The sequence below is a fragment of the Pezoporus occidentalis genome, unplaced genomic scaffold, assembly GCF_034315485.1.
Source record: "Pezoporus occidentalis ecotype Australia unplaced genomic scaffold, CSIRO_AGI_Poc_V1 ctg57, whole genome shotgun sequence".
Classification (NCBI taxonomy): Eukaryota; Metazoa; Chordata; class Aves; order Psittaciformes; family Psittacidae; genus Pezoporus; species Pezoporus occidentalis.
The window spans coordinates 3,828,201-3,844,459 of NW_026915910.1; the positions used below are offsets into that span (position 1 = coordinate 3,828,201).

The window sequence follows — 16,259 nt, forward strand, 5'->3', positions numbered from 1 at the left end:
AACAGAGCAAAGGACAATGCTAAAAACTGAACACAACAAGCAGCTGAGTTCCAGTGCTTGTGGTGTGTAAGAGTATGGATGTAGTCCCCACATCCATCATCCACAAGGTCTGGGCCAAGGTAGATCTGTGATGTTACCCAAGTTCTTCTGCACACTGTATAAAAGCAGAAAAAGGTTCATCAACCAGATGGAAGGAACATGCACCATGAAAAGATTATTACATGGACTGCAATTATCCCACACACGTCCTTTCTACTACAAATTACAGCCTTGGGAAATAAAAAGCAGCAGCAAAGAAAGGGAAGAAAGACAATCTACCAGAAACACAAGAGGCCCGGGATAGGGGAAGATTCGATTTTAGTTGAAAGACAGGCATTTTGTATCTCATTTTTTAACATTCCATATTTATTCCAAAGACATTATTCTGCAGGCATGTATCTTACAAGTTTTAAGACTGGTAAAACACTAGGAATAATGTGATAACCCTAGCAAATGAAGACATAACTAAAATCATAGCAAAGTGATTTTTTTTTTTTCTTTTAATAAAATTTTGGCCATTTCAATTCGATTTTTAATTTTGGCCAAAGACATTCATACATAGAGCATTTTGAATAGTCCACTAAATGAACAAAACTTGACAAGATGCAAAGAGCAGACTACATTTGATTTCTGCAGTACAGTAGTAAGAGCTGCTGGAGAAGTATCTGTACACCTTAAAAATGTTACATCAGCGATGAATGGAATTCTGTGCTTTAATACTTTGCTTGAAATGTCTCTTTATCCAACATGAAGTCAGCAAATCTCTGCTGGAGCTCCTTTTCTCTCTCCTGCTGCCGTTGCACATCTTCCTTCAGACACTGCAAGGAAAACATAATTAAGAAACCAGTCAGTTTTTCCAACGGTCACAAGATGAAGATCTTTACCAAGGGTTGTATTTTAGTTCCTTCAGAGGAAGTGGTCAGAACTGAGGTAAGACACCACTAAAATTACCTATTTTAAATATAAATGTAAAACAGAGAAGTTGATGAGAGCATCAAGAATCACAGTTACTTTATTTCAAATGTCAGGTATCCTAACCTGTTTTTGACAACAGTTAATATTAAATGCCTCAAAAGGAGAGATTTCAAATAGGAAACTTGACACAAGTATTGAATTTAACAGTTATCCATGGATTCTTCTTCCATGAGTTTGTTCAAAACATTTTTTGGGTAACCTTCTTAATCAACCCTGCTTCCTGCAACAAGGCCTTCTACAGGCCTTCTTCCACTAACTACATAAGGCATGAAGAACTACTGCTTCTTCTAAAACTGCCAGTTGCCAGTTCATTTCATCTCCCTTCACTTTAGTTTCAGGAGAGGCAGTAAATGTATTCTGAGGATCATCCCTGGGTAAAGTCCCATTTACTAATACCAGGTGCTATTAGTAGCTATCAAGCTATTTAATACATTTTTACTGTTAACTTTCACTAAAACAATCACTTCTGAATTTGCAAACACATCTATGAGCATTTGCAGTCTTCATAAGAACAGTTTTTGGAATTGATATATTTTATCTTTTTTTTAGCAAGTGGTTGGGAAGATCTGAGACTCAAAATTACGTTGAGTACTTGTTTCTTGGAAAGCAAGCCTGGCACTGGCTCAAGCCTAAGACTGCATCTTGGTTGAGGGCTGCCTTGTTAGCCGAATAAAGCGTAGAATATCCAGGAGACCCTTAACTACGGGCGGTGGGTCTGAGGCACTGTTTTCATGTATCTCAGACTATTTCTGCTAGTTCCTGGCTGAAGTTAAGGCTGCTTAAGAGAAAGTTATCTTGCTTCTTAAAAGCCATGCCAACCAGTTAGAGGCCAGTAAGGCAGGTGGCATTATCAGGAGGTCCACATGCAAACGTTGTTAGTTAGCAACAGGACCACAGGCAAATGGCCTGAACACCGAGGATGGCTCAAAACAATAACTACAGAACAACCGCTCAGCTTCTGAAACAGCGACCCATGTTTAAATCAGTACAATAACTCCATTTCAGTACTGGCTTTCCAGAAGTCCACCCACCTGCAAGTCCAATGACAATGTTAGCTTCAGGGAGTAATATAATTAACATTTGAAAAGAAAGGAGAATCTCCTGTAGTATGTTGGCATTTGGTCCCTTGACTTTTAAGGAAGTTTCAGATCTACCTTAAGTTCTGACAGTAATTAAAAACAAGACAAGCCAAATTAAGATAGATATGGAACTTCTGCTGATTTGCATTGCAGAAGATTAATAAAATAAACCACACAAGGAAACAGAATAAAAACAAATTTAAAGAACACACTAGTAGATTAGTCCCAGCTTCTAATATATGTATCAGAGAATCTTTGATATTGAAATGAACAGCAGAGGAGTCAGGTCATAGCCAAAAGTATAATTTTAAAAGACCATTAAAAACTTGATACAAACTCAGGCTGTGAACCTCAGAGCCTTGTAAAAACATCTTTTCCACAAAGCGCCTGTATTTGACCTAACATGTTACATTTAGGAATCCCACCTCCAGTCTCCGAGGGATTGCAGCATCTTCATGTTTCTTCAGTTCCTCGAATGTACGTAGCTCCAGATGTGCCTGTTCAATTTGGTCCCACAAATCATTCAACTGTTTGATGAGGCCCATTGCCCGAGACTGATAACCACCAAGCAAGATCTTCAGCTTTTTCTCCATCTTGGCAGCCCTCTTCGCTTCAGTTGTCATGTGACCTCTGTTTATCTGTCAGAAAGAACCCAAGAATTGTTTTATCTACCCAGAATTCAAAAGCCAAACAAAACAAACCAAAAAAGTAGCAAAAATATATCTGTGGAACTCCATCAAGTTGATTGAGTTCTTCGATTTCTATTAACAAATCATACTGCAGATTTTACAACAACCTAAATTTCTGGATTAAAAGCCTTACAATGTAAATAGATTATTCTGGGGGATGAACAGTCAAAACAGGGGTGATGACACACGATCTGAGTATCGCCTTACAGACAGGAGTTGCTGCAGTTGCTGAGTTAACTAAGCAGCCGAGTCACATGTCAGCTTGCTATGCCACATCCCGCTTACACAGGAGATGTTCTATGCTTTAGTAAAGTAAAACTAAATCAAGGTATTACATTCCTCCTTTTCCAAATTATATTCTTAGTCTGCAAAAGCAGCTACATCTTTCAATCCCTCTGTCTATTCTAACAACATTCATCTAAATCATATTTCATATAGTAAAAAGACATTCTGTGATTCTATGATAAAACTCAGAACCACAGAGGCTGAATCACCTACCCTGCCTCATTTCTTAAAAAAAAAAATCAAAGCTTTGCTGGTGATCGTTCTCATATGCAAAGGACTTACCCTGATTAACCAAAACCAAGAAGGTTTCACTGCTTTGAACTCTACAATTACCCAAGGTATCATCTTTTACCAATTAAACTAAACTGCACTGGGAAGGAACTACTTTCCTATCTGTTCTTTACAGCTGTAACTACAGTCAGCCAGCCAACCTCAGCCACTAGGACCAGCACAGCCATCACAGTCTTATGCTCCAAGCTATTGCAAAACACATTTCATCAACCTTTCAACCATCCCAACTTTAATAACACATGCTCTATCATACAGCTGTATGTTTCTGTGAAATGCCCTACTCCTTAACAATTTATTCACTCACTTGAAACAGTTTTAGTAGGTGGTGCAGAGATAAACAAAGTGAATGGTCAAGGGAGCAAACTGTTAATGGGTGAGTGAAAGAGAAATTTGACTTTCTGAGCTGTCTAGTTTGCTCCTGGGGAGAGAGACCCAGACTGCTATGCCTTTCAGTTTCTGTTTGCAATGTAGACTTAAGCTATGCCCAAGGTGCTTTAAGCATACAGAAAGGCGCCTCTTTTTCAATATTTATATAAATCTAGAGAAAATTAAATAAATAGATTAGGGATTTGTGAGGATACTCTCTAATGGAAAAGTATGAAAGCTTTGAATGTTTCCAGTGGTAAATAATATGCTATTACTGCAACAACAAATACAGCTGTGCAGTAAATTAACTATTTTCCAATTACTATTTCTTGGATGAAAAATGTGTGTTGAGAGCCACTGACATTTAGAGATCGTGGAACAGATGGATGCACAGGCAAACAGAAATTTATTTATAACAGAGGTCTAATGTAACAAAGATCAATTGTCCCATGTTGCTTCACAGCATTATAGACAACATAAAGTATGCTTGGTGTGAAATGAAACTGCAATCAGAATGTCAGTCTCCTAGAACAGATTAAAAAAGACCATTTAGAAAAGTTCAACTATTCTGTTGTCCTGAGGGATGATCTGTCAATAACCAGATTTTCTAATAAAATGTTAAATACTGAGTACATGAAATACAGTTATAAGCACTATCTCCACCATACAGAAAAGAGACTGGATCAGGGCACTGCAGTTATAAGTCTTGAATTACCTGTATTCTCTAAGCATCACCAGTAGCAGTGGCAGTACCGTCTCATGCTCTGGGATGGTCTCACACTTTTACACACTTGAGCTGGGATTCACTTTTCTCAGCTTTAGACATCAACATCTGAGCTTGCTGCCCGAGATCTTTCCATAACCAGAAGACAAACTGGCAACTCTAAAGCATGTATCATCTGATCCAGGGCCTCAGAATGAGAAGAAGCATGCTACTGAAGTGCTCTTCACTGACGAATATGGGAGGACAGATGGCTTGCTCAGACAGCATTACCTAAGGTCAGGTGGATCAATCCCACTCTAAGTGTGTACTGTTTTAATGTACGAGATATAATAAAGCTTTTTTTCCTCCAAGAAAAAAAAAAATCCAGTTCAACTGTAATATTATAGTATCAGACCCTGACTACTTAAACACTCCTGAAATTTTCAGACAAGAACTGGAGTTGATATTTCTAAGTTGATCTGGGTATAGATTCAACTACTAGAGCTCTGTAGGTTTTATACTGCTATTCAGACCTTGCTTTTCTACTGGCGGGGGCGGAGGTGGGGGGGGGTGGGAGGGTGTGTTACTGGGGGAGAAAAAAGCCTCGCAAGTATCTATCACAAGAAATAACAGCCCTTTCGTCCTTCTCTGCTTATAGAGAGAAATGCGAACACTCACCACCTTTCCTCCCCCCTCCCAACTACAAGATTTTAGGACCTACTATGAAAAGGTCAAAAAGAGGTCTTAGCTTTTGTAACAAATACTATTTATTCAAAATTGCTGACTGCTGCATTAATGCCAACAACTGCATATAATTTTAGCTCAAGCTTCGTAAAATTTTAAGGATCAGATACCAAGCTAAAAATTCCAAGCAGTTATGAAGAGGTGTGTTTAAACGGTAGTCTACATTATTTGCTTAAAGCTAAGAAACAGATTTCAGTAAAATCTGACAACCATTTGAACCTAGCAGAAAACTAAAGACTTTTGACAGATTTCTCCACTTTGTTATTTATTTTGTGCTGCTCCTGGGCCAGCTTTGGTTCTGCTGACTTCTGTACCAGCTATAGCAAAACAAGAACAGAATGTACAGACACGGGGTAGGATGATATATGATGTTAGGGCAAGCATGAGAGCCTCATCCCATCCCAAATCCCCACAAAAAAGCCTTCCCTCAGGCCTCGTAGAGTTGTGTTCAATTTCCAATACTACACTAGAGATCCAAACAAGAGAAAACAGAACACAGCAATAGACATAATCAGAGGTTTATAAAACAGGACCTAGAAAAGGGAGACTGACTGAAAAAACAGGGTAGATCTTTTGTTGTTTTTTTTTTTGTTTGAGTTTTTTTCCTCCACCTTACAAAAAATAGGGAAAATTAAGAAGAGACACAACAACATGTTTTAAATATCCCCAAGATCATTGTGAAAAATTAGTCTGTTCTTATGTCCACTGAGAAAGGAAGAGGGATTTAAATTTCGCATGGAATTCTTGGTTACTTGGAAGGTTTCACTAAGGACAACAAAGAACAGGGAAGACTGCTATGAGAACAAACACGCACCAGGAAAGATTTAAGAATAACTGGCCCTGAGGAAGGAATGGCTCAAGTGCACTCAAAACTGAATTTTCACATTCCTTATTTCACTGAGGACCCCCCTCCTCAGTTCAATTCAAAAGCATTGGTTTTCCCTTTACTGACTGTTTGTGTCCATTAAATGCGGACCTTCTGGTAATCCTTAAACAGCATTAAGCTCTCTTGTCTTCTCATTGATTTTCTTAATCATGACTGATGGATAAAAAGCATGACAGAAAACTGCTGCATGTTCTTACCAGGGCCATAGTTAAAAGTAAACCAACTTGCTCCTTGACCTTGGAGAATCAACATATTATAAAGCTGCTTAGCTTGTCCAGAGAAATCCTCTGCCAGCTTCAACTACGCTGGCTGAATAGGTTACTTTCAGAATCTATACAGGACTACTCCAAATGTTACTATAACTTCCTTCCTTACCTCAGACCCACAAGAGGCCCTCCCATACTCAATTCTGCTGGCAGGAGCTGGTTTAACTTTATTTAAGTAGCAGGGTTTGTGAACTTGCCTCATATTGGCTCAGTCAGGCAGAGTAGCTGGAATGAGACAATACACACTCAGATGACAGCCTTCTGCCCAACACCAGGTTACACCAGCACTTCAAACCATCCCAAGGACAACGATGATTGTAACGCTGGGGTATCCTCTGTGTATAATCTGTCTTTATAAGCTTGAGTGTGCACTCTACAATAGCACGTTTTTAAACAAAAATTGCTCTACTAAAATTAAACAAATTGCTCTACTTAAAAATATTTTTCCACTTCCATGCTCTTGGACAGAATTTTCCGTTTTTTTGGCTTGAAACACTGCTCTATCTGTCTACAGTTGACCAGTCAACACTCTCTGTAGAGCCTGCCTCTTACCTCTGAGTTAGTAAAAAAATAATACTGAACTCTGCTGGAAACTGAGGCTTGGGGTTACTATCAAACAAAAAATTGCATTCCCAGAGTAGAACAGCATGGTCTCAAATCTATCAAACTGACATCAACACTCACATCAGCTCAACTCATCAACTGAAACCACTCCATGGTTTGACACAGCTTCAGTGCGCTGCTGCAACACTGAAGATGCTTACTTAACACACAAGGGGGTATGAAGATCATTAAGAAAAGGTGCTAATTACTAGCAGAGCAGTCAAAAGAGGACAGAGCATGTAACTTTCAGGTGACAACAAATTTTCTCATGGAAAGATCTGGTCACAGGTGATCCTTAAATTAAGGCACTGCCGGTGCGCAACTGCAACTTTGCAATCAAAACTAGACCAAATGTTCAAAGCTTGCATGGAAATATAAAGCTACCTTTCCCCATTTTAATAGGGAAGCCTCAACCTAAATTCCTATATTGCACTTTGCTACATAGATTATGTATTACAACCTACTGATATCTGCAGAAAGCTATTCTCATAGTTAAAACAAAACTCAAGAGCAATCTCCATGTGAACTATGTTTCAGAAATTATGGCAATTAGCTTTCAAATGTCATGACATGAACTGGTAGGACTGCTGAGTAAACACAGCACAGGGTACATCAAAAGCAAATGCTCCCACAGGAAGCTCACAGCATCCAACTATCTAGAACTAGAATAATCCAGAAAGTTACCACATTGTTAGCAGTCACTGCTGATCTACAACAATGATGTTAAATCCCACTTTGAATATTTTTATTTCAGAAATGTTTCTAAGACTAGCAATATTATCAGTGATATCGTATATAACAATCACAGTAGAAACATGTCTAGAAAAGCACAGTTTAAGAACATCAAACAATTTATTGTTACTAAGCTTTTCTGAAAACTCTTTACAAACAAACCCAAAACCGACCAACAAGCCAAACCAAAAAACCCACAGTATGATCACAGACAGCAACAGCTACCTCGGACTAACAGCTTTGATTAACTGTAAGCAACATGGGTTACTACTGTATCTGATGAGATAATATGGCAGTAAGCACAGTGTAGTTACCTTCAAAAATTATCACTGCAAGCCCAGAGTTCTTGTACTGGTCTCTTCCAGAGAAAAGGCTAACAAGTCTTGTCAAGGTCATGCAATAAACAAGTTAACAAACTGCCTCCCTCTCAATACATACCAGAAGTGCCATGAGAAGCCTGCATGATGAGTCACCGGTACTGCAGCTAACAACAGATATAAATGAAGCAAGTTACTTAGCAGCAACTCATGAGGGCCTGACATTCACACATTCTGACACTGCTCATATTAGGACAGGCTGGAAGTAGGAAATCCTGATTTCACCAACCACCACAGAGGAATCTATGGTTTCCATCAAGACATGGAAGGAAAAAACCTCCCACCATACTATGAAAAATGGACAAAAAAAAAGTAACTACTATGCAGTCTAAGATTATTTTTAAAGAACTATTTTATTGCTCATTTCCAATGTTTGGGAATACTCTAGACGGAGAACATGTAGAAAAAGACTTTTTTTTTCTATACAAAGTTATCCAGCACCACAAAAATGATGACTTGGAAGGCTAGCACAACAATCCAATTTGAAGACAAATTTCAGACTCATAGGCAAGATCACAGAAAAAAAAGAATATGAAGAACCCTCTTACTGACAGTTATCTGCTTCCTTTCAAAGGTCCCAAAGTCAATAATAAGAGAACTGGTATGAAATCAACTAGTAGCATTTTCCTCAGACTTAGTTTTGTTTTGCTCCTCTGAGGTGCTGTAAATGCCTCTCTAATAATTAAATAAAAAAACAAAACAACAACAACAACAACAAAAAAAAAAACCACAGGAAAGAAAACTCGGAGGGAAATTCAACTCTAAAATGGGCCAAGCTGCTTTCAGGAGGTACCTCATCTTTACTGAAGAGAACCTAAGGCAATTGCAACTTTGTTTAGGTAGGAGGCTAAAATAAGGTGTATCAAATCTGAACTCATGGGACTTGCTCAAAAACAGGCAAATATTCACCTGTGCTAGAAAGAAAACACAAGCTTTTTGGCTAAATCCATTTATCTTCCCTGTCATTTTTTTCTTATTGTAGACATAAGTTATCCTTGGCAATACAAAAACTTTTATTACTTTCCTCATTATAGGTTATGCATTACCTCCACTGTAGATCTCACAAATACTCTAAAATTCTGAAAGCAAAGACGTGATGTATATTACAGCTAAGCTGATCCAATATCCAGCTCCTCTGGAAAGGGGTCTGCTGCTTAATCTAAAATTACTTTGTTTTCAGCCAATTCAATGAACTGATCCAGATTACCACATAGTTACAAGAGCATGGGTACAAGGTTACCGGGAATGGCAGGTGGCAGCCGGACAAAAATAAGTAGCAGTTTGTTCCAGGGCAAGCCTGTTTCACCATGAGACAACCCTTTCAGTGAAGACAATTTCCTAATACCCAAACTAAACTTTCCCTGGCACAACATGAGGCCACTTCCTCTCACTGCTTGTTACTTGCGAGAAGAAACTGACTACCCCACCTCACTACAACCTCCTTTCAGATACCTGTAGAGGGTGATAAGGTCTCTCCTGAGCTTCCTTTTCTCCAGCCTAAACAACCCCAATTCCCTCAGCTGCTCCTCATAACCTGTGCTCCAGAACCTTCACCAGCTTCGCTGCCCTTCTCTGGACACACTTCAGCAACTCAGTATCATTCCTGCAGTGAGCAGCCCAAAACTAAACACAGGATTTGAGATGCAGCCTCACCACTGCCAAATACAAGGGGACAATCACCCAGTCCTGGTGGTCACACTATTTCCAATACAGGCCAGGGTGCTGCTGCCCTTCTTTGCCACCTGGGCACAAGCTGGTTCATGTTGAGCAGACTGTTGACTGAACCCCCACATCCTTTTCACTGGTCAGACTGAGCCCTGTTGTTCCCCAGATCCTCCTTCCAGCCCTTCTTATATATGGGCATCACGTTTGCCAATTTCAAATGCGTCAAATGTTAAAACATCCTGGCTATAGAACAAACCGCATGATAACTATAGAACAAACCGCATGATAACCATTCTTGTATATAGTAAAAGTGTTTTCACACACTGGTAAATTCCTAAGGGATGTGCCATATATCTGTGTTACCCAGGAGAAGTATATACCCTCCAGAACTGCTAAATACACTTACTTTGATGATCAACTGTACATCAAGCAAAGATCAGACACTGCAACAGTGATCTTGTATAAACAGTCAGCTCTATCAGATTCTGAACAACTTGCCAGTGAGGACAACTAACATCCCTCATAGGTGATCCTCTGGTGCCAACTTACGTTTGCAACAGACCTTATAAATAAAAGCATATTCTGCAAGGGCAACACAGGCAACAAACGAATACATGTGACCATAAAAGCAGACTGCTCAGAGATTTCACTGTGTTTTAAAGGGTAACATCCCTATTACTAATCTTACACATTCTCTTAGTTTCCCCTGGTGTTTTCTCAGTAACAGCACACCCAAAAACTCAAAAGAAACTGAAGCTTTAGAAGCATGTAAACTAAAACAGAAATTAAAACACAGTCTCCAATAAACTAGTAAGCGAGAGTATACTAGGTAATCCCTAAAACTCTAGCTAAGCAACTGGTTTTCATTGTAAATTAATTCAGAGGACTTGGGCTACAACTAAAAGCAAAAATGCACACTTCGGCCAGGTAGATTACCATCTTGGTATATCTTGGATACTGCAAAGAGAAGATGATTTACTATGCTCTGTGTACACAGCGTAACTAAAGCTTCTTCCCCTGTAGACTTTCAATAGTGTTTATAATTCAGGAAGCAACTGAGATGACGATGTTAACTATCACAGTTTTAATAAAAATATTTTTATGCTGCAAGCCAAGTTTATGAACCATCTTCAAAGGAAAAGTAATGCTGGAAGGAAGTTTCTACATTATGAACTAGAAATGGAAGTAACTACCTTGTTAAATAGATACCTCTACTGCCTCATTTCATCTGATAAGGGTCCTAGTTTAATGTACAACTTAGGTAGGAATGTTTTTCTTTATAAATATATTGCTTGGAAGAGAGGGGAGTACAGGTATTGCAAATTACTTTGAGCATCAGAAAACTCCCACTTCTGAAATTACTAGCTCTGTAGCGTAGCCTAGCCTTGAACAAGTATACTAGACTTTTAGAACCTACTGGGCAGATCAGAAAATTCCACCAGGATTCAAACAAATCTATGCTGCACCACTGACACATAGTGAGGTCACAGGGATTCACTCGGATGGACCTGAAACTCCCCATCTGTAATGCAAAAAAGTTCGCGTACTAATTTGGTAACACTCTTAAGCCACGTTAAGTAACATATTCAGAGTCCAAAACTCTCCAAATAAAGGAGTAGTGAAAACTATTACTAATACAGAGGAGTACATTCCAGTATTAAAACTATTGCCGAGTTGTACATTACTGCCACTGAATCCTGGATAGGATATCTAGCCAAACAGAAGCTCTCCACAACTGTTCCACTTTGCCTCCTCAAGTTCATCAGTAACAGCACAAATCTGTTTGTGATATGACTATCAATCTCAGAAAAGATAAATGTCATGTCAACATATACAAGGCTGCCATCACTAAATCACTCAGGCAGTGAAAACAAGCCAATTAGAGAAAAAATGACTGTTTGTCCACGCCATCAATCCACACAGAAATCTCTGAGCAATGAAGACAGCAGTAGAAATAGCTGGCTTTTTAGCACAGGATCTGCAGGGTGCAAGCAGTCCCATATGGAAGTATTAGACAGTGACTACCCAATGTGCAGCTGTCTCCAGCAAATGTCACTAAACTGTCATGTTTTTTTTCCTAATGATCTTAGTACAATATGAAAGGGAAAAAGCAGCCCCAAAAGCTGACCAACATCAGTTCCTGTTGCTGGCAAACTCTGTTTTATAGTTTCTACTCTTCTCTCAAAGGAAGTTAAAGAGTACAAGCAAGTATCTTGGGGTATTGAAAGCTGAGCTAATATTCCTGGTTTTCATTAAGGTTGTTTGATACTTCCCATTAAAATATCTATTTCAACTGATAGTGCTTTCAATTTTCTTTGGAAAAGCATTAAAACAAAGGTGGGTTTTACCATTGCTGAGAATGGGTTAGGAAAAAAAACAATTGCTGTGCTTGTCTCATTGTATATTCATTTGTTCATTAAACTGCTATGCTTTTTATTTAAAAAATGATCCAGCTGGTGACCTATACTTACAAAACCGTGTATCTTGCTTTTAGGAAGGGCCTTCTAAATAGGTCAAGCAACAGAGCTGCACTAAACTCCATTTTGCGCACACTTGGGAGAGATTTTCAGCTCAAATTTAGCTTCGCAGAGTCCACCTGCACTCAACAGTGAGTTGTGAAAGGCAGTGCACCTGCAGCTGCAGGGCGCAGACAGCTCTGCTGGCCCTGGGTGCCTGACTGAATTAAGGTATGTGGTATTTTGAACACATACACAAGCTTTTCTCTCACTTTACAGTACATGCAACACATAATTAGCCTGGTCTAGAGGCACGCCAAGCTCTCAGCTAATCTGAGGAGATGTAGCTGCATTAGTGACACATGGAGTCACCTGACTGCAGCAATTGAACATAGGCACAGCTAGCTGGATTTTTTTAACTGTTTCCCATGGAGTCCCATGCAACACTGGTAGCAAATGAAACAATATTTTTTTCTCAGCAAGACCTTGGATTTGTATTTTGCTTCCTGAGTAACTGCCTTCTGACTACAGAGCAGAGCGAGCACTTACAGCACGAACAAACAGAACAGGAGTCAGATGAATGGATGACTTGAACTTTCTTCTCTTCAACATCCTTAATAAACACACTACTACCAACTACTCATTCAAATATTGGGAGGAGATGAACCAAAACCAATAGCACAAGAAAGCCCACACAGAAGTAACCACTGCAAGAAATAGTGTGCAGCGTAAAAGCACAGGGCCACACACTGAACAATAAAGAGAAAACAAAATATTCAATAGCTACTCACTAAGCAAATACCATCCACCCTGTGCAGTAAATGACTCTGTGGAAAAACTAGGCTGTAATAATGAAATTAAAGTTTGTCTCATAATGCACGTGCATAGGCAAATTAAGGCTGTTTGTGCATCTCCTGACTTTGACTATTTGACTTTGCAACTTTAATAATGCACTTCTAAAGCAGTTTTGGGCGTGAGGTATTTAAATTTCAAAAAGCATTTGTACACAAATGAGGTACAGCCCTCCGATCGCTGGCCTGACGCCAGCACAGCCCCTGCTGCCGCGCAGGCTGGCTGCTGCTGCGCTCACACACTGTTTTGGTGAGACGAAAGTTGAGCAGAGCAGAGCGTTCAAGCAGGGGCAGCGTTGGGCAGGGCAATGGTGCTCTCTGCTGGGGAACAGAAGCAACACAAGCGCACCGGCATCAACACCCTCCGGCTACCGAGCTACCTGTCGGCGAGCGCCTCCTGGACCGAAGGGGTGACTAACAATGGTCGAGTTTGTACCAGGACGACATTCTTGACAGATAAACTTTACAAAACACACATTCACGCTTTATTTCACGTGCATGAATCAAGTGAAAATTCAGTGTTTCTGGCCTCTCATTTCTGTGGTAGTAGCTGTTTGAGCAGACTTTTTCTTCTAGCAACAGTAGCTATGTTGATGTCAAATACAGAGTAACTTTTTAAGTTTCCTTTCACCATGGAAATAATAATATGTTTATATTTTATATATATAACAATCTGATGCTGCATAATTTTGGGAAGCTTTGGGGCTAAAAAGGTATTTTGGAAAGTAGTTAATATGAATTCCTGCAAGTCTGAACAAACGCATTCTGTGGTAAGAAACCATTCAAAACCACCTTACTTCTTATCATGAAAGCACTATATTTGTGTGCTTTGGGTGAAGTGTTTGGGTGGAACTCTAGAGAGGGCACACAGGGCAAAGGAATTCAGTATCAAAGTGTTTGAACTTTCACCTTCTACTTAAGTCCCCCATACTTCAAATTATTTCCTCTCCACATCCAACTCCCTCAATCCCAGGGCACCAAATCTTAACAGCTTGTTAAGATCTGTGACAGTTGCATTTTGAATAAACTGATGCAAGTATGTTGACACTGGAGAACACTACTCCGTAACTCAACAGAGGAGGATGGTCAGTTCTTGGTCCCTTAGTACCAGTGCCCTGCACAGAGGACTCAGACTGTAAGGCGACACACTGGCAAGATGTTGCTACCTGAAGTCTGGCATTTAGTACTTGCAGAATAAATTAGTTACAAAAACATACAACAGCAAACTCAAAATTTGAGTTTAAGATGCATTCAAAAGGAAGCCTGTTATTATTTCCTGATTAACTGAAATTGGATGACAAACATCCACTGTACAACTGTTGTTGGAGGGAATCACTGGAATCAGCAGAGGATGCCAGTCTGGTGAGAATTCAGAACTATCTGGACCTATACAGAAGAGTCAATCAGAAACCAAATCTGAAGTCTGAAAGAGAAGTTAAAAGGAGTCTGGCCACAGAGATGTTGGGTTTAAGCATCTTTCTCTGAAGTATCTCAGACTGGTCACTAACAGGGACAAAGCATGAAACTAGACAGATCAGGTGTTTGTTCCGCTAATAGCAGATTAAGAAAACAGCAAAAAATCCACATGGAATTATGAGAGAGCAGAACCTGACCTGCTTTCCAGTTGAGAATCAAGTGGGTGAGACGAGCTGTGTTACAGCTAATAGTGCAAAGAGAAACTGTGTGGGAATACTCTGGGGGTATTTTAAGAAAAGGAGGAGGGTGAGAAAATGCGATTTGAACACCTCAAGGGCATCTATGAACTCCCTCAGAAAATTCCTCAACAAAGGACCCGAATGATTAATAGAGAATTCTGTAACTCTTACGTAGAAAAAAAGAAAACACATGGGGAGAAACTTAGAAAAAAAAAAAGGGGGGGTGTGCAAAAAGCAAAACAAAAGTGACACTGACCTCAAGCCTCTTTTCAAGAGACTCTATCCTGTCTTTTTTGCTGGCCAAGTTAGCTCTTGTGTAGCGGCTCTGTCCAGGCAGGTATAACACTTGACTGTAACATTCTTCCCACACCTGGTTATAAGCTTCACTTGAGAGCTCTCCGTGCCCCATTCCTTGCTTTACCACTTCCATCTCTTGTGCCAGTAGATCCTGTGCCTGTTGGAAATTACGAGAAATAAACCAGTTACAATACAAAAGATACAGGAAAATTCCTCTTCAGTGTGCAATTCATGGGGGTAGTTTCTTTTTTCATACTAAAAGCTCACCATCAGGTTAAGCTAACTATGAAATCTAACACAGATGCTGTGGATTATAAATGAAACCCAGGCTAGAAGGCTATTCACAGCACAACTATCCCTCATTTTATATAATTTGGCCAAACTTGACATCACACTGCTGTAGCTAATGAACCCTGTGTCACAGCTAGATCCTTCATCCTGTGGCAGAAGACAAGAGATAAAAGCAAAGATCTTTAGGGGAGGGAGAACTCTACAGACAGAAGCAGCTGTTCTACGAAACAAAAAATTACTTCTCATTTCCTTTTCCTTGCCCTTTTCCACAGAACCTGGAAAATCAACTTCAAAAATAATGGAGCTGCATAAGCTCCATTGCAAGAAATATCTGACTTTAACACAGATTATGTGTCTGAAGAACTACTAGTGAGATGAGCATTCTGCAGTTTCCAGTTTAGTTTACAAAATTAACTTACAGTCAAATAAAAAGATTCACGTTGTTCTCATAACCTTTAAGATTTCTGAGAAAGAGCCTGGCCCATGAAACTACAGAGACACCCAGGTCCTTTGCATTTTATTTGTAACTAAAAACCTAAACTATCTTCACCAGTCTGGACTTCATTGATTATAAATGCAAGTCCTCTCTCTCAACAGCATTTACATGTGCATCACAAATTTTCATATCAAGCAATTCAGGTATCACCAGATAGGATGATTCCAGAGATACGGAAGAAAGGAAAATAAATCAGTTGTCCCTGATGGTGGAGACAAATAAAATAGGAGCTCTCTAACCACACTTGACAGAGCTGAACCTTGGAAAGGTTCACTTTCAATCAGCTTCTATTTGTACACTGCGAGAACTACTTAAGGCTATTTAATTGTGGCACCACAACTGTTCTATAGCTCTAACAGCTCAGTACACCATGCTCAGCAACACTGCTAATCCTTTCGAAACAAGCACTACATATCAGAAAAGAAAGGAACACTTTATTAAAGGATTTTAGTGGGAAGATGTTCTAAAAACAAATGAAGAAGTAAAGCAAAATAAGCAAGCCTCAGATGAGAG

The 16,259-nt window shown here is 39.5% G+C and overlaps 1 protein-coding gene across 2 annotated transcripts in view; it reads right to left on the bottom strand.

The window, feature by feature from the left end:
• Window positions 1-386: 386 nt before the first annotated feature.
• CDC5L (cell division cycle 5 like) overlaps window positions 387-16,259 on the bottom strand; it is a 35,423-nt gene continuing 19,550 nt past the window's right edge. The window contains exons 14-16 of one of the 2 annotated variants that reach the window (XM_062638487.1): window positions 14,919-15,116; window positions 2,519-2,731; window positions 387-857 (exon numbers count right to left, since the gene is read on the bottom strand). In XM_062638487.1, the coding sequence (XP_062494471.1) occupies window positions 753-857; window positions 2,519-2,731; window positions 14,919-15,116 (516 nt within the window). In that variant the 3' untranslated portion in view covers window positions 387-752. The remainder of the gene's footprint in view (window positions 858-2,518; window positions 2,732-14,918; window positions 15,117-16,259) is intronic. The other variant, XM_062638488.1, reaches the window with a different exon arrangement.